Source organism: Ranitomeya variabilis, chromosome 6, assembly GCF_051348905.1.
Source record: "Ranitomeya variabilis isolate aRanVar5 chromosome 6, aRanVar5.hap1, whole genome shotgun sequence".
NCBI lineage: Eukaryota > Metazoa > Chordata > Amphibia > Anura > Dendrobatidae > Ranitomeya > Ranitomeya variabilis.
Window position 1 is genome coordinate 48,548,310 of NC_135237.1, and position 27,076 is coordinate 48,575,385.

The 27,076-nt window shown below is 44.0% G+C and overlaps 1 protein-coding gene across 1 annotated transcript; it reads left to right on the forward strand.

Moving 5' to 3' along the window:
• Positions 1 to 522: 522 nt before the first annotated feature.
• On the forward strand, positions 523 to 25,844 carry LOC143783214 (patched domain-containing protein 3-like). The gene is made up of 4 exons (XM_077271634.1): positions 523 to 1,266; positions 2,020 to 2,141; positions 12,890 to 13,035; positions 23,983 to 25,844. Exons 1-4 carry the CDS (start codon positions 523 to 525, stop codon positions 25,842 to 25,844), a joined length of 2,874 nt encoding a protein of 957 aa, XP_077127749.1.
• Positions 25,845 to 27,076: the final 1,232 nt, after the last annotated feature.

A 27,076-nucleotide genomic window follows, 5' to 3' on the forward strand; every position in this document is an offset into this window, starting at 1 on the left:
ACTTTATTTTTTCATTCAGACTAACAAATTCTAGTTAATTTAAAAGTTCTAAAAATTAAAATGATACTTATTTATGTTACTTTTAGATTTAATTAAAACTAATTTTAATTACTTTAAACTTAATCTTATCAGGTTTGAATTAAATCTAAATTTCTGAAACAAAATATGTAATGCATATTGAATTGTCTAAAATTGAATTTGGCGAGGACAGACGCTAATATCTTAAGTACCATACTTTGGCATATTTGCATATGATAGACGTCAAATTGGAAGCTTTCCAGTGGCCATTTTTATTAAACTACGACATTATGACAAATATTGAAATGTCAAAAATAATGAATGATTCTATTTATTGATTCTGCTTTAGCATCTGGGTCATTATTCTCCATTAATGGAGGTGTTTTTTGAGGGGCCTACGTAGACTATAAATTAGAGTCTTACAGGTGTACTGAGCTTTTCACTGACTATCAGAACTATATTACTTTGGACAACTGAGCATTGCTAGTGAATTAGGTTCATAAAATGTGCACAGACCATCTTAATACAAGTGGGTGCCATGCTGACTGCTTAGAAAGGCCACTTTCTAGGGGATTTCGCAAACTGGGAAAACTAATAGCCAGGAACCCGTGGTTTTTCATCATTATCCCTGTTATTTTATCAGTTGGGTTAGGAGCTGGGTTTTATTTCCTGGAAGAAAGAGAATTTAACAAGTTACAAGAGCTCTTCATTCCAGAAGGAAGCATCGCAAAAGGCCAGAGAGATTTTATCAAGAAGCATTTCCCGATGAATGAATCAGGCCAATTTTCAGCACAGCGGCTGTATATGGCAAACAGATTTGCTTCCCTTATTATTGTAACCACGTCAAAGAATATCCTCAATAGAAGCAACTTCAAGGAGCTAGTGAAGTTGGACACAACTGTGAAAAACCTGACCTCAAAGTCTCATCTAAGATTTAGACAACTATGTGCTGAAGTCAATGATCACTCCTGTCTTCCAGCCAACCCATTACTCTCCTCAATGAGTAATAGTACAGAAGAAATCCTAATAACATACCCAATGCTGTTTAATGGGGAGTACGTCGGACTGTACATTGGAGGAGTGACCCTTGGTCCTGGCAACCAGTTACAGAAAGCCCAGGCTCTACGGTTTTTATATTACTTGAAGGATGATGATGATAAAATCCAAAATATCAGCCTGGAATGGCTTGAGTACTTCATGGAGGTTCTTCCTCATGAAATAGAAAAATTGCAGCTGAAATCATTGAAGGTAAGCTATGATATTGTTGTATTTTGTGGGCTTTTTTTTTCGATTTGATTTAGAATATCTCTCAGTATTGTAAATCACCTTATGAATTAGGAATATAGTAGAAAGCATACGTGGTTTTTTTTTGTTACCTGTAAGTATATGTTCGGGAAGTATGTAAAAAAAACAACTTGTGATCTCATTAGAGAGAAGGATCTTAATTGCAAATTATCCCCTATTCATAGCATACGAGATTTAATTATTGCTGGGACCCCTAGAGCCCCATCTGCAGAGCAGCCTCATCTTAAATAGAACAAATCTACGACTGATTGACCTCCATTCCAATACATTTCTATGGGCCGGCAAGAGAAAGTCTAGAATAGGTCTCTACTGTTTCCGGTAGTCCCATTGTTATGGAGTGGAAGTTGAGCATTGTCACATGTAGTTGATTCAAGACTTCATTCTCAGGATCTTGCGCCTCATTCCTGGGATACATGGGCGTCCCAGTGGTTGAACTCCCATTGAGCGGCCAGTTGTCTCTTATCATATACAGTAGATAGGGAATAACTTACAATTGTGGGAATACCACTATAAATTTAGATGCCCACACCTGTTGTTCAAAGGGATGACACTCAGCTGGAGGTGTCTGATGGCTGCTTTCTCCCTAATGAAAACATATGACTGCTCCACTTTTGTATACATTTGTATTTGGGAAGAAAAAGCTGTAATGTGTATATATTGCATATATTAAAATAATCTTTTTTGCATGACATACAGATTTATCATTCAACATCTATTTCTCTACAAAAAGAGTTTGAAGAAAGCACAGAAAGCATCATCCCGTTGTTCTCAATCACATATGTTGTGACAATGTTGTTCTCTATACTATCTTGCATAAGGTAAGTGAATTCTGGAACTCATGCTGAAGCTGATGATATTTTAACTGTCACTGAAATCATATTCTCAAGGGAAGAGCTTGCAATGCAAGGTCACCCATGGTGAATGTATATATATTCTTATATATTTATATACAGTTGTGTGAAAAAGAGTTTGCCCCCTTCCTGATTTCCTATTCTTTCGCATGTTTGTCACCCCCTAAATGTTTCAGATCACAAAAAAAAAAAATTAGACAAAGATAACACAAGTAAACACAAAATGCAGTTTTTAAATGAAGGTCTTTATTTTTATGGGAAAAAGAAGTCCATAACTACAGGGCCCTGTGTGGAAAAGTGATTCCCCCCAAAAAACAAACATAAATTAATTGTGGATTATCACATCTTTGGGAAGCTGACTTCAAATTCCCTAGCCACACCTAATTACTGCAACACCTGTTCTCAATCAAGAAATCACTCAAATAGGACCTGCTTGACAAAGTTAAGTAGTCCAAAGAAATTCTGGAACAAATAAGAAACAAAGTAACTGAGATCTATTAGTCTGGAAAAGGTTATAAAGTCATTTCCAAAGCTGTGGGACTCCAGGAAACCACAGTGACAGCCATTAGACACAAATGACGAAAATAGGGAACAGTGGTGAACCTTTCCAGGAGTGGCCAGCCAACCAAAATTACCCCAAGATCGCAGCAATGACTCATCCAAGAGGTCACAAAAGAGCCCACAACAGCATCCAAAGAACTGCAGGTCTCACTTGCCTCAGTTAAGGTCAGTCTTTATGACGCCACCATAAGAAAGAGACAGGCCAAAAATTACCTGTATGGTAGAGTTCCAATACGAAAACCACTGCAGAGCAATAAGAACATAAAAGCTCATCTCCGTTTTGCCAGAAAACATCTTGATGATCTCCAAGACTTTTGGGAGTATACTCTGTGGACTGTCAAGACAAAAGTTAAATTTTTTGAAGGTGTTTATCCCATTAAATCTGGAATAGAAGTAACAGAGCATTTCAGAAAAGGAACATCATACCAACAGAAAAAATATAGTGGTGGTAGTGTGATGGTCTGGGGCTGATTTACTGCTTCAGGACCTGGAAGACTTGCTGTGGTAAATGGAACATGAATTCTGCTGTCTACCAAAAATCTTGAAGGAGAATGTCCGGCATCTGTTTGTAGCCTCAAGCTTAAGTGCACTTGGGTTATGCAACAGGACAATGATCCAAAGAACACTAGCAAGTCCACCTCTGATTGGCTAAAGAAAAACAAAATTAAGACTTTGGAGTGGCCTAGTCAAAGTTCTGACCTTAATCCAATTAAGATGCTGTGGCATAACCTTAAAAATGCGGTTCATGCTTGGAAACCCTCCAATGTGGTTAAATTATAACAATTCTGCAAAGATGAGTGGGACAAAATTCCCCCAGAGCGTTATAAAAGACTCATTGCAAGTTATCGCAAATGCTTTACTGCAGTTGTTGCTGCTAAACGTGGCCCAACCAGTTATTAAGTTTAGGGGGCAATCATTTTTTCATACAGGTCCCTTTAGGTTTGGATTTCTTTTTCCCTTGTTAATAACAACCTTCATTTAAAAACTGCATTTTGTGTTCACTTGTGTTATCTTTGTCTAATATTTACATTTGCTTCATGGTCAGAAACATTTAAGTGTGACAAACATGCAAAAGAATAGGAAACCAGGAAGGGGGCACATTTTTTAGACTCCAATAATAAGAATATTTTAGAATATACAGTACAGACCGCAGAGTGAAGGCAAAAGGGCCAACAAGTGCTAAGCATCTCTGGGAACTCCTTCAAGATTGTTGGAAGACCATTCCCGGTGACTACCTCTTGAAGCTCATCAAGAGAATGCCAAGAGTGTGCAAAGCAGTCTTCAAAGCAAAAGGTGGCTACTTTGAGGAACTTAGAATATAAGACATATTTTGAGTTGTTTCACACTTTTTTGTTAAGTATATAATTCCCCATGTGTTAATTCATAGTTTTGATGCCTTCAGTGTGAATGTACAATTTTCATATGGAAAGAGGTGACCACGGCACTCAGGGATTCTTGGGAGGTGCTCAAGTTGGGGATCCAACCCGTAATTTGCGACTGAAAATATACTTGGCACTCAAGAGAAATTTGTTGCAAGATTCAAAAGTAGATTTTTATTTTGGTGCATCCAGCTCAACATATAAACGTTTTCGGTCTCGACAACTGAGACCTTCATCAGATATAGTTGTCAAAGCTGCAATGTATATGCAAAAAAACACAAGAGAAATGCTTTTAAACAAAGAGAATACTGTTGCACAATAACACATGAGAAATAAATGACAAAGTATGCGATCCATACTGTATTATTAAAGAGACAGTCTGCATAAAATACAAGTAATGGCATGCAGCACGGGTTGCGGAATGGGTGGATCCGGCCTAGACCAGCGTGAAGCGTGAATCCTGTTCAAAAAGTGCTGGAGAGTGTACACGTGTTAAGGTTATGCTAGGTGGAAGAGAAAATGAAAAGGTAACATTAAAAAGGTAACATGAAGGACTTGAGATATGACCTCGTGGTGGGTCTAACATTGCGTCAAAAGCACTATCCTAGGTAAAGGATACGGGAAGTGGAAAAACCCTCCACTGATGGGTGTGGGGGTGTGCTACTAAGGTGCACAGTGGGCTACCTGTAAAAGAGAGAATACGCATCAGAGCATTAAGATCAAGGAGCTACACGGTGAAGGGGCACACAATGCCATGTGGGATACATGCCAGAAAGTCTAACGGGGTGACCACCTGATAACCCAGAAAACTAATATATGGTATAGGGTATAGGGCTGGACACGGCCCGAGGAGGAATACCTGGAGACCAAGGGTGGTGTGTGTGGGTCACACACTGGGTGTATAGCCAGGGAGCGGGAGCGCAAGGCGCCTGTAGGATGGAATGAAAATACATATGACAGCTGCAGGGCTATGAGGAAAGGCTGTCCTAAACCTGGATGTCATACCTGAGACAATGAAGGGCAGTGTGAGGCGCTTGTAGCAAAGTGAGGTACTCGCAGGGTGAGGAGCGCTGTGGACAACAGGTATGGACAAAGGATTAGTTGGACTGGAGCCAGACTGGAGGTAAGGCAGAGCCAGCGCTGGGCTGGGACCGGCTGTAGTATTTTACCTGAACGATACCGCTGCCAGGGGTGAAGTAGACGCTGTGCTGCTGTGCAGGGAGACGCTCCCGGGGCTGCTAGGAGCGCAGCACTTCCGGGTATAAGAGCGCGCTGGGGTGCGTCACCTGACGCCCGACGTCATCGGATCATGTGACCGGAGGAGCCGGCGCATGCGCAGGAGAGCCGATGTGAGTGCCAGTAGGGATAAGCGCAGAGAGAGCCGGCGCTTGCGCAGTGGGCCCCAGGGAGCAGAGTAAATGGATATTGGGCTGCATCGCAGTACATAGGAGTGTACAGGCTGGATAGAGAGGGCAGGGGACTACAACTAATACGGTGTTGAACACCCCAAAGGCATCTGGCAAAAGGTCACCCCGGGTATATAGAGAAATAATTAACCCTCTATAACAAGGCATGTGGTGCATACTATACCGTGTGCAGTGCTCAGTGCGAGGAGTGCATTTAACGGTTCTGTAGAAAAAGACAGAAATGGGTACAGATTAAAGATTAATAAAACAAATATTATGTTACATTACAGTGTGCACCCAAAAGGTGCTACAGAACCTACAGTAAAAACAATATACATGTACAATATTACAAATATGCCGAGACGTCGTAGTCTCTATTGAGTCCCTTTGGTTCTAAGGTTTGCAAGGAATAAATCCAGTAAGCCTCCCTTTTGAGGAGTAAACTGACACGGCTTTGGCCCCTTCTTGGAGTATCTACCTGTTCCAGGACCTGAAAGCGGAGCTGAGAAATGTTGTGGTTTTGTTTGGAAAAATGATAAGGGAGAGGTAGGTGTGTTTTATTGCAGCGGATACATATGCCAGCCCGCAGGGGCATTTGATAACGTAAATGACATGTGTGGATTCGCAGGTGAAGAAACCTTTTATGGGGATGGCCTTGCCTGTATCCTCACAAAAAGCTACCCTAGTATTCCAGAATTTAGAGCGCCCTTCATGTCCTGTTTCAAATGAGCTAGAAACCTTAGGGACAAACTAGTGAAAGCGGACATTGGCTCAAGCAATAGGGTCCCCAAACAATCCTTTCTACAAACCCAGAGACAAGGTACATTTCCGTGTCTGAATTGCCTACAGTGCAGCAATGTTCAGAGGGGGCCCTCAGTCTCTCACCCTCAAACAGGCAAGGCCATCCCCATAAAAGGTTTCTTCACCTGCGAATCCACACATGTCATTTACGTTATCAAATGCCCCTGCGGGCTGGCATATGTAGGTGAAACCACACAGCCAATAAGAGACAGAGTGGCCCAACACAAATCCACAATCCGCTGCAATAAAACACACCTACCTCTCCCTTATCATTTTTCCAAACAAAACCACAACATTTCTCAGCTCCGCTTTCAGGTCCTGGAACAGGTAGATACTCCAAGAAGGGGCCAAAGCCGTGTCAGTTTACTCCTCAAAAGGGAGGCTTACTGGATTTATTCCTTGCAAACCTTAGAACCAAAGGGACTCAATAGAGACTACGACGTCTCGGCATATTTGTAATATTGTACATGTATATTGTTTTTACTTGCAAAAAGGAGAAAACTGGGAGCAGATAGGTATAAATATAATACAAAGTACTTTATTAGATAACACACAAGTTACATGCTTGATAGCAAGATACATAAAAACATATTAACAACGCATAGAATGCCCAAGGATGGGAATAAAAGGAGGAGGACACCCCCGGTGTGCGCTGTTTTAGAGGAGATCACCACATGCTAACATACAGTGTATAAAGGGCATGCTGCTGTGTATCCAAGGCTATCTATAGTAGCATAAAGATGCCATGTGGCGGTTGGAAAGGTATTTAGCTAGCAGCACTTACCCAAAGAGGAATCTCCAATGCAGGGCACACCGGGTGGGATCCACTAGACGCAACCCCCGACGCGCGTTTCGCCCGCTTAGAGGATGGCTTTCTCAAGGGGAGATGAAGCCGAACGTGCATGATGCCCCTTAAGTACATCCGGTCGATGTACAAGCAATATATCATCCAATAAGTGTGAGCCGTCGGTATCGGCATGTCCGGCGCCTGCGCGCGCCCCGCACCAGGTCCGGCGCCCCAGACTGGCGTCACCCACCGCGAGCGCGCCTGGGAAGTGAGCCCAGAGCGCACGCGCGGGGGGCCGTGACGCCGCCGAGACGACGAACACAGGAGAGGGGCACAGCGCAGGCGCACTGCCGTAACCTGACAGACATGGGTGAGTAGTTGCGGGATGTATGAGCGCATGCGCGCATCCCGGACCAGGCCAAACGTCACAGCAGGCGTCATGCCGGCGGGCGCGCCCGGGGGTGGGAAACCCCAGAGCCCACACGCCCAGCAAATGAGACGCCGCTGCGACGAAAGGCGGGACAGGGCATGCGGCGCATGCGCTCCACCGCAAGACACAGGCCCAATATAGGCAAGCATTTAATGCAGCACCCAGGGACATAGGAGTAAATAGAATGAAAAATGTGTATATACATCAGTGACCACACATACAAGCTAAGCCAAATGTAATATGTCATGAAGACAAAAGCATTATATATATAAATGAATAAAGCATTATGTCAAGTACAGAAACTGCTGAGCCATAAAGCAAAGCAGAATAAAAGCAAAATAGTCCGTCAGATGTTAATTGGGACGATGGTGATACTGTGGTCAATGGTGAAAGCAGCTTGGATGAATTCGGATCCTATGAGCTAAAGGACATCAGGACATCAGCCCTAATATTGTGATAAAGAAAAAATGAAAAAATGTTAAAATACAATAAAAACAATGCAAAAGGATCCCAGATGGGTATCCTACTCCAGGGGAAAGATGTTACAGCCAGAGGGAAAAGAGTAAGCACACAAAAAACCACTAAAATGTGATAAAATATGTATAGGAGCACTAAGGAGAACATTAAATCGCAGGGACAATTATAGATTATATTAATGGAGAAAAATATCAGAAGAATATGTATATATATACTGAATGGTGCCTCCACGAGACACCCAAATGAGTATACTTAAAGGAAAGAAGAAAAACTTAAATACTCATTCAGTCCCTTAGGTACCATTGTATCAATACGAACAATCCAACCAGCTTCACGCTGGGCGAGCACTTTTTTGTAATTGCCCCCCCGTATGCCAAGATGAATACTTTCGATACCTCTGATCCGAAGAGTACCCGCATCACAGCCATGAAATAGTTTAAAATGGCGCGGGATAGTCTTCAGCTCAGAGTCATCGTCTATAGTTTTGGCAGCCTCTATGTCTCTAACATGTTCACGGACACGTACGCGCAACTCCCTGGACGTCAGTAGTAGCCCGTATGATGTTATTACATGCCATACAATGCCTGACACGATCGGACGTCCCGGTGGTTTGACGGGGTCCTTGTGCACCTTAGGAAGCAGATAAAAGGTTGGTGTTTTGGGGGACTTAACCGTCAAACCCTCCAAGATTTGACTGTTTCCAATAACCGCAGTAGTGGGACAGATGGAGGTAAAATTAGGTACATTACTACTTACAACCATGAATGGTCCAACATGAGAGGCATTTTGAAAAAACATTGGCCTGTTCTGATGACCGAGCCCATATTGGCTCAGGCCCTGGGCGAATTTCCACTCATGACGGCTAAAAGATCCCCCAATCTGAGTAATATGTTAGTTCGTAGCCACTATGTGCCACCCATAACGAACCCTTTTAGCACGAGGGGTCCATTATTGGGCTCTTACCAGTGCGGGCATTGTATGACATGTAATAACATCATACGGGCTACTACGTTTAAATCTTCTGACGGTAAAAAAGAATTCTCCATCAGGCAGCGCATCACATGTGGTACGTCCAATGTGGTGTATTATGCCACATGTGGGTGCTCCCTGATCTACATCGGACTGACGTCCAGGGAGTTGCGCGTACGTGTCCGTGAACATGTTAGAGACATAGAGGCTGCCAAAACTATAGACGATGACTCTGAGCTGAAGACTATCCCGCGCCATTTTAAACTATTTCATGGCTGTGATGCGGGTACTCTTCGGATCAGAGGTATCGAAAGTATTCATCTTGGCATACGGGGGGGCAATTACAAAAAAGTGCTCGCCCAGCGTGAAGCTGGTTGGATTGTTCGTATTGATACAATGGTACCTAAGGGACTGAATGAGTATTTAAGTTTTTCTTCTTTCCTTTAAGTATACTCATTTGGGTGTCTCGTGGAGGCACCATTCAGTATATATATACATATTCTTCTGATATTTTTCTCCATTAATATAATCTATAATTGTCCCTGCGATTTAATGTTCTCCTTAGTGCTCCTATACATATTTTATCACATTTTAGTGGTTTTTTGTGTGCTTACTCTTTTCCCTCTGGCTGTAACATCTTTCCCCTGGAGTAGGATACCCATCTGGGATCCTTTTGCATTGTTTTTATTGTATTTTAACATTTTTTCATTTTTTCTTTATCACAATATTAGGGCTGATGTCCTGATGTCCTTTAGCTCATAGGATCCGAATTCATCCAAGCTGCTTTCACCATTGACCACAGTATCACCATCGTCCCAATTAACATCTGACGGACTATTTTGCTTTTATTCTGCTTTGCTTTATGGCTCAGCAGTTTCTGTACTTGACATAATGCTTTATTCATTTATATATATAATGCTTTTGTCTTCATGACATATTACATTTGGCTTAGCTTGTATGTGTGGTCACTGATGTATATACACATTTTTCATTCTATTTACTCCTATGTCCCTGGGTGCTGCATTAAATGCTTGCCTATATTGGGCCTGTGTCTTGCGGTGGAGCGCATGCGCCGCATGCCCTGTCCCGCCTTTCGTCGCAGCGGCGTCTCATTTGCTGGGCGTGTGGGCTCTGGGGTTTCCCACCCCCGGGCGCGCCCGCCGGCATGACGCCTGCTGTGACGTTTGGCCTGGTCCGGGATGCGCGCATGCGCTCATACATCCCGCAACTACTCACCCATGTCTGTCAGGTTACGGCAGTGCGCCTGCGCTGTGCCCCTCTCCTGTGTTCGTCGTCTCGGCGGCGTCACGGCCCCCCGCGCGTGCGCTCTGGGCTCACTTCCCAGGCGCGCTCGCGGTGGGTGACGCCAGTCTGGGGCGCCGGACCTGGTGCGGGGCGCGCGCAGGCGCCGGACATGCCGATACCGACGGCTCACACTTATTGGATGATATATTGCTTGTACATCGACCGGATGTACTTAAGGGGCATCATGCACGTTCGGCTTCATCTCCCCTTGAGAAAGCCATCCTCTAAGCGGGCGAAACGCGCGTCGGGGGTTGCGTCTAGTGGATCCCACCCGGTGTGCCCTGCATTGGAGATTCCTCTTTGGGTAAGTGCTGCTAGCTAAATACCTTTCCAACCGCCACATGGCATCTTTATGCTACTATAGATAGCCTTGGATACACAGCAGCATGCCCTTTATACACTGTATGTTAGCATGTGGTGATCTCCTCTAAAACAGCGCACACCGGGGGTGTCCTCCTCCTTTTATTCCCATCCTTGGGCATTCTATGCGTTGTTAATATGTTTTTATGTATCTTGCTATCAAGCATGTAACTTGTGTGTTATCTAATAAAGTACTTTGTATTATATTTATACCTATCTGCTCCCAGTTTTCTCCTTTTTGCATGTTATTCATGGAGTTGGTTTTGCTTTAGGCAGGGGGTAGTTTTGCACTATTTTGTGCTCTCACCCCCTTCTGTGTATCTGATATGTTGCCTGGTTTTGTTACCATATTGTTTTTACTGTAGGTTCTGTAGCACCTTTTGGGTGCACACTGTAATGTAACATAATATTTGTTTTATTAATCTTTAATCTGTACCCATTTCTGTCTTTTTCTACAGAACCGTTAAATGCACTCCTCGCACTGAGCACTGCACACGGTATAGTATGCACCACATGCCTTGTTATAGAGGGTTAATTATTTCTCTATATACCCGGGGTGACCTTTTGCCAGATGCCTTTGGGGTGTTCAACACCGTATTAGTTGTAGTCCCCTGCCCTCTCTATCCAGCCTGTACACTCCTATGTACTGCGATGCAGCCCAATATCCATTTACTCTGCTCCCTGGGGCCCACTGCGCAAGCGCCGGCTCTCTCTGCGCTTATCCCTACTGGCACTCACATCGGCTCTCCTGCGCATGCGCCGGCTCCTCCGGTCACATGATCCGATGACGTCGGGCGTCAGGTGACGCACCCCAGCGCGCTCTTATACCCGGAAGTGCTGCGCTCCTAGCAGCCCCGGGAGCGTCTCCCTGCACAGCAGCACAGCGTCTACTTCACCCCTGGCAGCGGTATCGTTCAGGTAAAATACTACAGCCGGTCCCAGCCCAGCGCTGGCTCTGCCTTACCTCCAGTCTGGCTCCAGTCCAACTAATCCTTTGTCCATACCTGTTGTCCACAGCGCTCCTCACCCTGCGAGTACCTCGCTTTGCTACAAGCGCCTCACACTGCCCTTCATTGTCTCAGGTATGACATCCAGGTTTAGGACAGCCTTTCCTCATAGCCCTGCAGCTGTCATATGTATTTTCATTCCATCCTACAGGCGCCTTGCGCTCCCGCTCCCTGGCTATACACCCAGTGTGTGACCCACACACACCACCCTTGGTCTCCAGGTATTCCTCCTCGGGCCGTGTCCAGCCCTATACCCTATACCATATATTAGTTTTCTGGGTTATCAGGTGGTCACCCGTTAGACTTTCTGGCATGTATCCCACATGGCATTGTGTGCCCCTTCACCGTGTAGCTCCTTGATCTTAATGCTCTGATGCGTATTCTCTCTTTTACAGGTAGCCCACTGTGCACCTTAGTAGCACACCCCCACACCCATCAGTGGAGGGTTTTTCCACTTCCCGTATCCTTTACCTAGGATAGTGCTTTTGACGCAATGTTAGACCCACCACGAGGTCATATCTCAAGTCCTTCATGTTACCTTTTTAATGTTACCTTTTCATTTTCTCTTCCACCTAGCATAACCTTAACACGTGTACACTCTCCAGCACTTTTTGAACAGGATTCACGCTTCACGCTGGTCTAGGCCGGATCCACCCATTCCGCAACCCGTGCTGCATGCCATTACTTGTATTTTATGCAGACTGTCTCTTTAATAATACAGTATGGATCGCATACTTTGTCATTTATTTCTCATGTGTTATTGTGCAACAGTATTCTCTTTGTTTAAAAGCATTTCTCTTGTGTTTTTTTTGCATATACATTGCAGCTTTGACAACTATATCTGATGAAGGTCTCAGTTGTCGAGACCGAAAACGTTTATATGTTGAGCTGGATGCACCAAAATAAAAATCTACTTTTGAATCTTGCAACAAATTTCTCTTGTGTACAATTTTCATAGTCATTAAAATACAGAAAAATCTTTAAATGAGAAGGTGTGTCCAAACTTTTGGTTTGTACTGTACACTTGTGTGAAAAAGTGACACAGTACAGCACAATACAAGCACATGAGGTTTCAAAAATCCCAATGTATCAGAACAAGTCAGCATAGGTTATAGGATATTTTGTTATGAAAGAGATGGGTATTTAAAACATTATACAATACATAAATGACAATAATTTTGACATGATCATCACAATGTTACAAAGAATAAATTCTCTTCTGCTTTGTTTTAGTTTTGACAACGTAAGAAATAAAATTTGGTTGACTACGATTGGAGTGATATCACCTGGATTAGCCATATTGGCAAGTTTTGGGTTGCTTTTACTGTGTGGGGTACCATTTGCCAGGACCGTTGCATATGCACCTTTTCTGATTCTTGGTAAGAGATATTTAGGTATTATTACAATTTTATTATGTTTATAAAATGACAACAAAGATACAACAAAAGCTAACTGTTATCGGTTCCTGTTCAGAGAACATTATAATCTACATTCTCTAACAAAATGTAATGTCAGTTTGCTACTTTAAAACCCTCATTAAGGTTTTTCCATCAATTATTTCAGTGGGACGAGTTGTGTATCTTATGTGTATGGTGGCCTTGTGATGAATCATTTTGGAGTAGAGCGGGATAGGGTTGGTGTTTTAGTTTTTAAGCCTGGAAATCCAATGTTCTTCTACTGAAAAAAAGCAATAGCCATCAATGGAAGTCACAAAAAAGTTTCACTCTCTAGTGCTGAAAAGCATTTTTTTAATGTAAGAGCAATGAAACTGTAGAATAGTCAGAAAACGTTTTTTTGCAGAACAAAAAAAAAGATGATTTATTCAAGTAGTGTAAAAGTTCTCATATACAAAAAACAAAAGTGGGCTGAACCAAAAAATCTTGTTTATCTTGTGCACATGAAGGCCACCCGATTGTCAAGTGGCAGGTAATGTTGAGGAGTAGGGTTGAGCGACTTTTACTTTTTCAGGATCGAGTCGGGTTTCGCGAAACCCAACTTTGTCAAAAGTCGGGTCAGGTGAAATCGGCCGATTATTGCGAAAAGTCGGGGATCTGACTGAAACACGAAACCCAATGAAAGTCAATGGAGAATCAAAGTCGGCAGTGAGTGGAGGACAGGAAAACACCAACAAAGCCCATTTTAATGCCAAAAACATCAATTCTTGTTACTTAAGCTTGTCAATCTTAATTTACCTTATAATAATAGTTAGCCATTGAAAATTTGGGGGTCATTTGGCAACAGTTGTGGGGGGAGTAGGGCTGGCTCAAGTTTTTCGTGGGCCCAGGAAACGCGGACTACGTCACGGCGGTGGAGCAGGGAGAGGTAAGTATTTCAACTTTGCAAGTGCTGTGATCCTGAGCAAGCAGGGGGGGCACACTCGTTCGCATTGCCACTGGCACAGGGCCCTTCAAAGTATGGCGTAGTGATTGACGGCGGGGGCGCCTCCCACCGGCAGAGACACTTTTGCATACTATGAGGGGCCCTGTGCCAGTGACGTCGCCAACGAGTATGCCCCCCCCACCTGTTGAAGGAACCTGCACTTTCATCTGCACCTTCCTCTTTGTCCCCGTGTAAGGTGGTATAGTATGTGGGAAGGGGAACCAGACTTTCTGCAGGGTCAGATACTGGCTATGTAGAGTGCAAGGGGAATGTAGTGGTCTGGGTCAATGTACCGGCAGACTCATCTAGCAGTGGCTGGGCAATGGGCAGGATGAGGAGGAAACACAGATATAGGCCCAAAGAATAAAGTAGGCTAAATGCAGTTCAAAATTGGTAACAGGAGTAAACAGGCAGCAATGCTTTGTTCAGTGGAGGAGAACAGCAAGGAGCGGCAGACACCGTTAGTAGGCCCAACCAAACCAGTAGGCCAAATGCAGTTTTAAAACTCCTATAGGCTGAAAGCCTGAAGATTGAAGCTCAGGAGAAAAACACAGGAGAATACCAAGGAGCGGCAGACACTGTTAGTAGGCCCAACCAAACTAGTAGGCCAAATGCACTTTAATATGTGATATCGGCTGCAAATTGAGGCTCTGCTTTGTGCAGTGAAGGACAGCTGTATTGAGTGGCGCAGACAGACAAAGGTAGTAGGCCTAAATTAAAAAAGTTGGCTCAATGCAGTTTAAAATTGGTTACAGGGGTACACAGGCGGCAGAGCGTTGTTAAGCGGAGGACGATTGTCAGGACTGGAGTGGCCCAGACAGACTTAGTAGGCCTAAAATAATAAAGTTGGCTCAATGCAGTTTAAAATGGGTAACAGGGGTACACAGGCAGCACTGGTTTGGTCAGCGGAGGACGATTGCTAGGAGTGGCGCAGACAGACTTACTAGGCCTAAAATAAAAAAGTAGGCTCAATGCAGTTCAAAATGGGTAACGGGTACACAGGCAGCATTGTTTTGGTCAGCGGAGGATGATTAGTAGGAGTGGCGCAGACAGACTTACTAGGCCTAAAATAAAAAAGTTGGCTCAATGCAGTTTAAAATGGGTAACAGGGGTACACAGGCAGCACTGGTTTGGTCAGCGGAGGACGATTGCTAGGAGTGGCACAGACAGACTTACTAGGCCTAAAATAAAAAAGTTGGCTCAATGCAGTTTAAAATGGGTAACAGGGGTACACAGGCAGCACTGGTTTGGTCAGCGGAGGACGATTGCTAGGAGTGGCGCAGACAGACTTACTAGGCCTAAAATAAAAAGTTGGCTCAATGCAGTTCTAAACTGGTAACAGGAGTAAACTGGTGGCACTGCTTTGTTCGGTGGAGGACAACTGGAATAAGTGGCTGACACAGTACGTTGGCCTAAATAGTAAAGCAGGCTAAATGTCTGCAAAAAAAATGTTCGTAAATAAACAGGTGGCAAAGCAACGTACAGGGGTGGGTTCCTCTGCTGAGTACCAGATAGTGGTAGTTCGCGCACAGTATTCACAGGTCAAAATGGAGGGCATGGTCCCTGTATATATTTACTATCATCTCTCAATTTGTATTGGCAGTGCCATTGAAGGATTTAACAGCACCGACTAAACAGCGGTGGAGCACTGTTTGAGCTGGGGGGGAACACTCTCTCTTGGGCAGCGGTAGTGGCCCAGGGCCCCTCATATTATGACGGTGTGTCTGACGTTGGGTGTGCACCCCCACCGCCAGAGACACTTAATTGTACGATGAGGGACCCTGTGCCAGTGCCGTCGGCCAAAAGTGGGCACACCCACCTGTCCAGGCAAACGGCACTCGCATGGGTGCTTGCGCCAAGTGGTGACCACGGGCCCGTGGGGGGAGTCAGCCCATTTAGGGAGGTGTTAAAAATGGCCTATGGTGGACATTCAGCAGCAGCAAATGGAGGAATTGGAGCAGTCAGTAAGAGGAGTCCAAAAGCAAGACCTTTTTAAAGGAAAACTACGTGTCAGCAGGGGAAGGTGGGGCAAAAGAATGTGAAATCCATGATTGGTTCATTTTAATGAAGGTTAGATCATCAACATTTTGGGTAGCCAGACGTGTCCTTTTTTCGGTCAGTATTGAACCAGCAGCACTGAAGACTCCTTCTGATAGCACACTGGCAGCAGGGCAAGCGAGCTCCTGTAATGCATATTCTGCCAATTCAGGCCAGGTGTCTAGTTTAGATGCCCAGTAATCAAAGGGGAATGACCTGTGAGGGAGAACATCGATAAGGGAGGAAAAGTAGTTTGTAACCATACTGGACAAATGCTGTCTCCTGTCACTTTGAATCGATGCAGCTGTCCCTGTCGTGTCAGCGGTCATTGAAAAATCACTCCACAACCTTGTCATAAAACCCCTCTGTCCAACGCCACTTCGGATTTCTGCACCGCTAGCACCTCTGCCATGTTGCCCCCTACGGCTCGTGTGAGAACCATCACCGCCGCTGTGTGCTGGGAATGCCAGTACCAAACGGTCTACAAGAGTTGCTTGTTTGGTAGCCAATATTTGCTCTAGGTTCTCATGTGGCATGATATTTTGCAATTTCCCTTTGTAGCGTGGATCCATTAGGCAGGCCAACCAGTAATCGTCATCGGTCATCATTTTGACAATGCGGGGTCCCTTTTTAGGATACGCAAGGCATACTCAGCCATGTGGGCCAATGTTCCAGGTGTCAATTCACTGCTTCTGCTGGGTTAAGGAGCACTTTCTTGCAAATCTACATCACAAATCTACATCACAAGTGTCCCGCAAGAAACCTGTACCAGACCTTGCAACGGCACCAGTTTCTATTGCCCCCTGAGAAGCTCCCTCCTCCCATACATATACAGCCCCATCATCCTCATCCTCATCCTCTTCGTCCGCCACCTCATCCTGGACAGTTCCCTGACCAGACAATGGCTGACTGTCATCAAGGCTTCCCTCCTCCTCGGCTGCAGATGCCTGCTCCTTAATGTGCGTCAAACTTTGCATCAGCAGACGCATAAGTGGGATGCTCATGCTTATGATGGCGTCGTCTGCACTTACCAGCCGTGTGCATTCCTCAAAACACTGAAGGACTTGACAGAGGTCTTGTAGCTTCGACCACTGCACACCAGACAACTCCATGTCTGCCATCCAACTGCCTGCCCGTGTATGCGTATCCTCCCACAAATAAATGACAGCACGCCTCTGTTCACACAGCCTCTGAACCATGTGCAGTGTGGAGTTCCACCTTGTTGCAACATCTATAATTAGGCGTTGCAGTGGAAGATTTAGCAATCGCTGATGGTTCAGCATACGGCTGGAGTGTACGGGCGACCGGCGGATGTGCGAACAAAGTTTTCGCACCTTCAGGAGCAGGGCTGGTAACTCCGGATAATTTTTCAGGAAGCACTGCACCACCAGGTTCAAAGTGTGAGCCAAGCAAGGTATGTGTTTAAGTTGTGAAAGGGCTATGGCAGCCATAAAATTCCTTCCGTTATCACTGACTACCTTGCCTGCCTCAAGATGTACACTGGCCAGCGATGACTCACTTTCTTGCTGCAAGAACTCGGCCAGTACTTCCGCGGTGTGTCTGTTGTCGCCCAAACACTTCATTTCCAACACAGCCTGCTGACGCTTACCACTAGCTGTTCCATAATGAGACACCTCGTGTGCAACACTGGAAGCTGCGGATGGAGTTGCCAGGCGACTGCGCTCTGTGGATGAGCTGTCGCTTCTGGAGGAGGAGGAGGAGGAGGAGGGGTGTCGAACGCCTACTGCCAACTGTTTCCTAGACCGTGGGCTAGGCAGAACTGTCCCACTATGGCTGTCCCCTGTGGACCCTGCATCCACCACATTAACCCAGTGCGCCGTGATGGACACGTAACGTCCCTGGCCATGCCTACTGGTCCATGCATCTGTGGTGAGGTGCACCTTTCCACTGACAGACTGCCTCAGTGCATGGACAATGCGGTCTTTGACATGCTGGTGTAGGGCTGGGATGGCTTTTCTCGCAAAGAAGTGGCGACTGGGTAGGTCATAGCGTGGTACTGCGTAGGCCATCAGGTCTTTGAAAGCTTTTCTTTCGACCAACCGGTAGGGCATCATCTCTAACGATATTAATCTGGCAATGTGGGCGTTCAAACCCTGTGTACGCGGATGAGAGGATGAGTACTTTCTTTTCCTCACGAGAGTCTCTTCTAGGGTGAGCTGGACAGGAGACCTGCAGATGGTGGAACTAGCGGTGGTGGTGGTGGTGGACATGGCGGATTGAGAGACAGTTGGTGATGTTGGCCTACATACAGTGCTTCCTACCAATAACCTTCTGATTCCCTGCCTGCTTTGGCCTTGCGACGATCCCTCCACATTTGCTGCTGGTGGTGTCCGAACCGGCGGGCTTACAGTGAGGGAAGCAATGTAGTGTTGCTGACTACCTTCATTCTGACCAGGTGCACCAATGGTACAGGACGTTTGGTAATTAGTCCAGGCTTGCAAGTGCATGTTGGTTAAATGTCTACGCATGCATGTTGTATTTAAATTTTGAAGAATCTTCCCTCTGCTAAAGGTCTTTGAGCATTTCTTACAGATCACTTTAGACTGATCATTGGGATCTTGGTCAAAAAAATGCCACACTGCACTCTTCCTAATATGGAATTCCTTTTCAGGCATTGCACGCTGTGCAACTTTCAGCGGTTGGCCACGCTGTCCTAAAACTGTTTTTGTCACACGTTTTGGGCCTGATACGGGCCTGGCTGATGACAGCTGTTGCGATGTACACTCACTGGCCACTTTATTAGGACACCTGTCCAACTTCTTGTTAACACTTAATTTCTAATCAGCCAATCACATGGCGGCAACTCAGTGCATTTAGGCATGTAGACATGGTCAAGACAATCTCCTGCAGTTCAAACCGAGCATCAGTATGGGGAAGAAAGGTGATTTGAGTGCCTTTGAACGTGGCATGGTTGTTGGTGCCAGAAGGGCTGGTCTGAGTATTTCAGAAACTGCTGATCTACTGGGATTTTCACGCACAACCATCTCTAGGGTTTACAGAGAATGGTCCGAAAAAGAAAAAAAATCCAGTGAGCGGCAGTTCTGTGGGCGGAAATGCCTTGTTGATGCCAGAGGTCAGAGGAGAATGGGCAGACTGGTTCGAGCTGATAGAAAGGCAACAGTGACTCAAATCGCCACCCGTTACAACCAAGGTAGGCCTAAGAGCATCTCTGAACGCACAGTGCGTCGAACTTTGAGGCAGATGGGCTACAGCAGCAGAAGACCACACCGGGTACCACTCCTTTCAGCTAAGAACAGGAAACTGAGGCTACAATTTGTACAAGCTCATCGAAATTGGACAGTAGAAGATTGGAAAAACGTTGCTTGGTCTGATGAGTCTCGATTTCTGCTGCGACATTCGGATGGTAGGGTCAGAATTTGGCGTAAACAACATGAAAGCATGGATCCATCCTGCCTTGTATGGAGCATCTTTGGGATGTGCAGCCGACAAATCTGCGGCAACTGTGTGATGCCATCATGTCAATATGGACCAAAATCTCTGAGGAATGCTTCCAGCACCTTGTTGAATCTATGCCACGAAGATTTGAGGCAGTTCTGAAGGCAAAAGGGGGTCCAACCCGTTACTAGCATGGTGTACCTAATAAAGTGGCCGGTGAGTGTAGATTGGTGTTGCTGCGGATAACCCTCCTCCGCTTGTGAGCTAGTGCCAGCGGCACCCTCTTCCCCCAATGGCTGCCAATCTGGGTCAAGAACTGGGTCATCAATCACCTCCTCCTCCACAATGTCATGTGCACCTTCCTCAGTGTCACCGTGTAAGCCGGTGCTATAGCGTTCGATACATGGCACCATAGTCTCATCAGGGTCAGATTCTGGCTCAGGAAACTGCGAGGTCAATGTAGTGATCTGAGTCAATGGAACAGCATCATAATCTAGCTGTGGCTGTGCATCAGTGCACTCCATGTCCGATTCTTCTTGTAATGGGCAGTGTACAATTTCCCTTTCTAACCCTGGCACGGTATGGGAAAAGAGCTCCATGGAGTAACCTGTAGTGTCGCCTGACGCATCCTTCACTTTTGGTTTGGGAGAAGGACACAAGGAAACGTCTTTTTCTGGACCGGAAGCATCCACTGACGACTGGCTGCTCTTAGATTTTGAACTTTGGGAAGAGGAGGCGAAAGAGCTAGAGGCTGAGTCAGCAAGGAAAGACAAAACTTTTTCCTGCTGCTCCGGCTTTAAAAGCTGTTTTCCTACTCCCAGGTAAGGGAGCCTTCGAGGCCTTGTGTAGCCAGACGATGACGCAGGCTCAACACCTCCAGCCTTAGGTGGTACTGTGCTTTTGCCACTACCACCAGATGCAGCACCACCACCACCATCAGTACTAGCTGGCAACCCCCGCCCACGGCCTCTTCCACCAGACTTCCTCATTTTTTGGGGGGAGACACTAAACCACAACTCTGGCCCAGTGGTATAACACAACACTATGAACGTGGCAGAAAGTGGCTGCCTGATATATGACACACTAGCAGTACAGCAGAATATAAACTGTGTGAGAAATACTATCTCACTTTTGGGGGGAGACACTGAACCACAGCTCTGGCCCAGTGGTATAACACAACACTATGAACGTGGCAGAAAGTGGCTGCCTGATATATGACACACTAGCAGTACTGCAGAATATAAACTGTGTGAGAATTACTATCTCACTTTTGGGGGGAGACACTGAACCACAACTCAGGCCCTGTGGTATAACACAACACTATGAACGTGGCAGAAAGTGGCTGTAATTATTATAAAAAAAATAAAAAAAATTACTGCAATAACACGCTCCCTAGTCCCTACAATGATCTCAGGACAAGTATGGCAGCAATAAATAGGACTTCAGAACAAAAAAGTGTGGACAAATAAACAAGACAGGTAACTGTGCAGAAAGGAGCAACAGGATTTTTGCTTTGAAAAAAGCAGTTGGTTTGCACAGCACCGTGCACACAGCTATGCAGCTGCTGCACTAAAATACGACCTCCACTGTCCCTGCACAAAAAGGTGGTGTGGGACAGTGAAAATCGCTCCAGCACAAGCATTTTGGGGGTTTATATTTCCTCCCTAACTCTGTCCCTGCTTCTGACTAACTGCAGCAAACTCTCCCTATGCTCAGATCGGCAGAAGTCAGATGGTGGTCGGCGTGCACGCCCCTTTATAGCCCCTGTGACGCCGCAGACAGCAAGCCAATCACTGCCATGCCCTTGTCTAAGGTGGTGGGGACCAGGAACTATGTCATCACGCTGCCCACACTCTGCGTCCTCCTTCATTGGATGAAAAACGGCGGTAACAGCGTCATACGAAACGCGACTTTGGCGCTCTGATCGTGTACCGCATGGCCGATCCCACACTAGGATCGGTTCGGGTTTCATGAAACCCGACTTTGCCTAAAAGTCGGCGATTTCTGAAAATGACCGATCCGTTTCGCTCAACCCTATTGAGGAGAAGAAGGATTGGGCATATTGAATTTCAACACCTGTTCTGTTTCTTCTTAGGGTTGATAAACGGACACCAGAGGAACAGCTACCTTCATGACCAGGCTGTTTTCTGGGGGGGAGGGTGTAGCTTTAGTTTTTACCACCCCTTCTTCCAAGAGCCGTACCTTTTTAATTTTTCCATTTGTTTTATCATTTGATGCACTAGAAAGCAGAAAAAAAAATTCCAAGTGCGTTACAATTACATAAATGTGCAATTCCACAATTGTTTTTTTTATTCTTTAACATGTTCACTATACTGACTTGGCAACATGATTCTCCGGTCAGTATAAATACAAAGATACCAAACATTTATAGATTTTTTTATTTAAGTGGTGAAAAAAAGTTCGGAAATTGGTAAAAGTAGTTTTGCTTATATTTTAATTCTTTCAATTTTCAGTTTTTGTGATATGAGATGTGTGATGGCTTATATTTTATACCTTGAGTTGATGTTTTTACTGATACAATTGTGAGGTAGATACGTTGTTTTCACCGCCTCTTATTGCATTTTATTGCATGTTGCAACAGCCAAAAAACACACGAAACATTCTTGTCTTTCCATTTTTTTCTCGTTACGCTGTTTACCATTCTGTCATGTTGGACGCTATTCACACTAGGGCGTCCGACAGACAGCGGTAATTCCGCATTCGTCCACTATACGCTCAGTGGCGCCTACTAGATTTTATCTAGGTTGTCCGGGGTTAATCTAGCTGGTAATCGGGTTGGAGGCTGGGTCTCGCCCACTGCCTTTAAATAGTTCTGCTGGACTTTGGGCATCACCGATTATAGCTTGCGCCTTGTGCCTGGTGATTCCGGTCTGGAGTGGTGGTCTAGGAGAAGAAATATCGTATCTGGTGGTGTATTATCCTTTGTCATATTTCTCCTTCCCATATTTGTATTTGTTTTGCCCTGTGCACATTATAGTGTTTTCCTGTGTGTCTGCGGCGTGGTGCATTTTTAGTTTTTCCCTGTCTGTGCTTTCTGTGGGGGTTGGTGTGTGGTCTAATCACTGGGTGGCTGGTGAAGGTTTGAGCGTAGGGCTGAAACAGGAGTCAGGGTCAGGCCTGGTGGCCCAGACAAGCACACCATTAGTGTAAATTCTGGGAGAGGGACAGACAGGGTTTTCCCTAGCCTGAGGGATATCGCAGGGGCCCGGGTAGCCAGCCTTAGTCTACCCAGCACCCCCGTGACACATTCAGATCAAACTTTTCTGAATGCAGCGATACCAAATATGTGTATATATTTATTTGTTTTCTTTTTAAAGTGGCAAAAGGTGAGTCATTTGAACTTTTGTTTTTTTTCATATTTTTAAAAACTTTTTTAAAACTTGTTATTGTATTTAATAGTCTCCTTAGTGGATTTGAATCTGCAGTCGACTGCTTGTTCTAACATAGCAGTGCATTGGCGCTACTATGTATAGTTAATATCACGGTATCTTATCAATGCCAACTAAATGCTGGCTTTCACAGGACTATTGTAATGACAGGCACAGGGGTTTACCGCAGACCACCGGCTGTCATGACAACCCATAGGTGCCCTGCGATCATGTCACAGATGTGCCAAAGGGTGCAGGGATTGATGCTCCCTCTTGCCCGCGCATGCTAAATGCTGCTGTCAGAGATTGACAGTGGCATATAACAGGTTAGCATGAGAGAGCGGAGCTCCACTCCACCCGCAGCTGTTAGAGGCAGATGGTAGCTGATTAATTCAGCCATCATCTGCCGTGAAATATGTGTGCTCAGTGGGCAAGCCCGCATCAAAGAAAAGGACATAACATAAAGGGGTTAAGGTATATGGACACTTTAAAATGATCTTTTAAATGCTAATATGATTGTATAGAATTCTTGTTTGTAATATTGATACGAGTTGGAATATGAATCACTTTAATATTTTTTTCATAATAGCACAAAATGTATCATGTCTTCTGGTGTCCAACACTTAAAGTCTCTTATATTTTCTACCATTCTCCCCATGTGTTTATTTCATATCATGCACTTGTTATTTTTCAGCTATGTCAATGATAAACTATGAAAATAAACCTAGAGGTCAGTTTTGTAAGAAGCCATTTATTAGTCTTTAATTGGCAGATATATGAGGAGCCTATAGACTTCAACACCATCATACATACCACCACCAATGTTTTGTTGACCTTGTCCGCTAACCCTAAAACCAAATTCATTAACTAACATATGCATTTTTTAAAATTGCAGATTCTGCTGTCTTTGTTTTGTTTTTACCCATTTTTTTACCTAGTTAATTTATTTGGCATTGCTTATATGACAGCAACAGACTTTACAGCAGTAAACAGAATTTTCCCACAATCAAATATCCCATTTTCTAGTACACAATTCTAGGATGTAAGTTTCCTTAATGCTGCAGTAAATAACACAGTAATAGCTCTTTACTTTGTCTTGCATAGGAGTCGGGGTGGACAATATGTTCATTATAATCTCATGTTGGCAGCAAACAAAGGTGACGAGTACACTTGAAGAACGCATGGCTGACACGTACCAAGAAGCAGCAGTTTCCATCACCATCACTACACTCACGGATGTACTCGCTGTCTACATTGGTATTATGAACCACTTTCCCTCCGTGCAGTCATTCTGCATTTACACAGGAACTGCCCTGGTGTTCTGCTATATCTACTGCATAACTTTCTTCGGAGCAATATTAGCTTTGAATGGGATGCATGAAACAAAAAACAGACATTGGTTAACGTGCATGAAAGTGAATAACAAAAATGATGATAAAAGGAGCCTTTGGTATAACGCTTGTTGTGTTGGGGGAGCATATGACCCAACTCGGGAAACGGAAACTGAACATCCAATAACTGCATTCTTTTATAAGTTCTACGGACCATTTCTCACAAAACCGTGGGCAAAAGTATCGGTGTTACTTTTGTATCTGTTATATTTATCTGCCAGCATTTATGGAAGCGTTCAGATACAAGATGGGATCGATATTCGAAATTTGGCCAACGTCAATTCTTCCTTGACCCAATTTTACGATGTAGAAGCTTTATACTTTTCTAAGTATGGTCCAAGGGTTATGGTGGTGGTAACTAATGAAGCGGATTACTGGGATCTAAAAACAAAGGAGATCATTGAAGCTTGTTTGCAAGAGTTAGAAAATAATCAAAATATAGCCAAGGAATATACAGTGTCTTGGTTGAGAACATATGAAGAAATTGCTAAGGTAGAAAATCTGAACATAACCAATAAGGAGAATTTCCTTAAACATTTAAATCAAGTGTATCTAAATTTTTCTCAATTTAGGCAAGACATCATCACTAATGGGTATGAGATTAAGACATCCAGGTTCTTCATCCAGGCCATTAATATAGTCACCATGGATGATGGTAAAAATATGTTAACCCATTTACGAGATGTCACAGACAATTGTGACGTTGAAGTATTTGTCTATCATCCATTATTCATTTACTGGGACCAGTATCTTATAATAATTCAAAACACAATTCAAAATATCGTAGTCGCAACAGTGGTCATGTTGGTCATTTCAGTTCTGTTCATACCAGACCCCTTGTGCGCACTGTGGGTAACATTTGCCATTGCATCCATCATAACTGGCGTGACAGGCTTCATGTTTTTCTGGAAAGTCAACTTAGATTCTGTATCAATGATAAATCTTGTCATCTGTATCGGGTTTTCGGTTGACTTTTCAGCTCATATTGTATATGCGAGTGTTTCTAACAGGAAACCAAATGCTAACCAGAGAGTAATCGATGCTCTGCATGTCCTGGGTTACCCTATTGTACAAGGGGCTTTGTCAACAATTTTAGGAATTGCTGCCCTTTCTGCAGCAAAAAGCTATATATTCAAAACTTTTTTTAAGATCATGCTCCTCGTCATCACATTCGGGGCACTTCATGGCTTGTTATTTATACCTGTGTTTTTGATGACAGTAGGAGCCTGTAGAAAATCAGGGCATGTCAACGAGGAGCCTAAAAACGATGAAAATAAGAATAAAAAAGTGTTACCACCTGCAGTTATTTACCGGGCTCATCCTCTAGCAACTGATATCCAAATAAGAAAACCAGAGGCGAGTTTGCCAGGATATGCCATGTCAACATCCAATGTGATGGACTACAGTAGTCTTGACGGGAACTACTTCTGTATGAGTCGGCAGGGAAGTGACTACTCTGTACTTCATCCGGATGTCCAAAAAAAGGAAAATGAAAATGTAAGCGAACTCGTGGAACATAGAAGGAGAATGCTACAAGTTTACCTGGAACACAAAACTGATCAGAAATGCCACTAAGTGACCATGGTAAAAAGCAATACGATAACGAGCTACTGGGGCATAAAAATACATAACATTCTGTGATTATATTGGTGTTTTCGCATGAATTTGGCTATAAAATGATTTACTCTTTTTATATGCTGCAATATAATGGTAGCCTTGAATTTCAGTTACCCCTATGCAGTACCTTCTGCTTACCTTATGGTTTAACATAGTGTACAAATTGTCCAAAAAACAGTATACATTATTTCTGTTTAGAATCACTGTATTAAGATTATTTACTATAAAAGTAATATAGAAATGAAACAATTTTTTTGCTAGAGCCTTATACACAGCATTAGGATTAGTAATAATACTACCCCCAAAAAATCACAATCATTGGTACCACACAGCAAAAGCTAAAATTGCAGAATCCATATCTTCTTGTTCGTTTGATATAAGTTTTCATCAGTATAGTAGGTTATTTAGTTATTGTGTATTCGATTAAATTAAAACTGTCATTGTCTTTGAGAAATTAATATTTTTTTGTCAATCTTTCAATGAGTTTTTGGGTACTAATAAATATCAATACATTAGTAACTGGTCTCTTGGATGATAAAATGATATCTGCAAAGTAACTGTACAGAATATTACAGCTGAGAGTGGTCTGTGTATGTGACAATGTGTAATGCAGAGGTTGCAACCATGAACCCTCGGTTTTTCTTTTAACTTAGTCTAGGATCTCTTAAGAGACAGCAAATGATAACAGCTTTCAACCAAGAGGTCAAACCTGTCAAAAACCTAAACATCATGGCTGTGCTCACACATGACGTTTTTGCAGCGTTTTTTTTAATGCCAATTTTTCAGCCACGTTTCACAGTACCTGCAAGTATGAGATCTCAGAAATCTCATGCACACACATTGTTTTTTTTTTTGTTTTTTTTGACTGTTTTGTCAAAGAGCTTGGTTTTTGCAAAATGCAGCATGTCACTTCTTTCACCATTTTTCACCCATTGAAAGCAATGGGTAGTGCGAAAACTCAGCAAAAAAACCGCAGGTATCAGGTTTTGCTGTGTTTTTGGTGATAAAACCTGATGAAGCTGAATCAGACTTTTTTTATGCACTAAACTTTATTAGCATTTACAAGAGATAAATGTACCCTGGCAAACCCGCAGTAAAAAAAAATGCACCAAAAATGCACTAAAAACTAATAAAAAGACTGCTTTTTGTAAATAGCTTAAACTTGGCATAAAAAACCCTGCAATAATGCA

Coding starts and splice junctions, on each gene's coding strand:
- LOC143783214 (XM_077271634.1), top strand. CDS start 523: ATGTGCACAGACCATCTTAATACAAGTGGGTGCCATGCTGACTGCTTA. Junction 1,267..2,019: donor TGCAGCTGAAATCATTGAAG/GTAAGCTATGAT, acceptor CATGACATACAG/ATTTATCATTCAACATCTAT. Junction 2,142..12,889: donor TCTATACTATCTTGCATAAG/GTAAGTGAATTC, acceptor GCTTTGTTTTAG/TTTTGACAACGTAAGAAATA.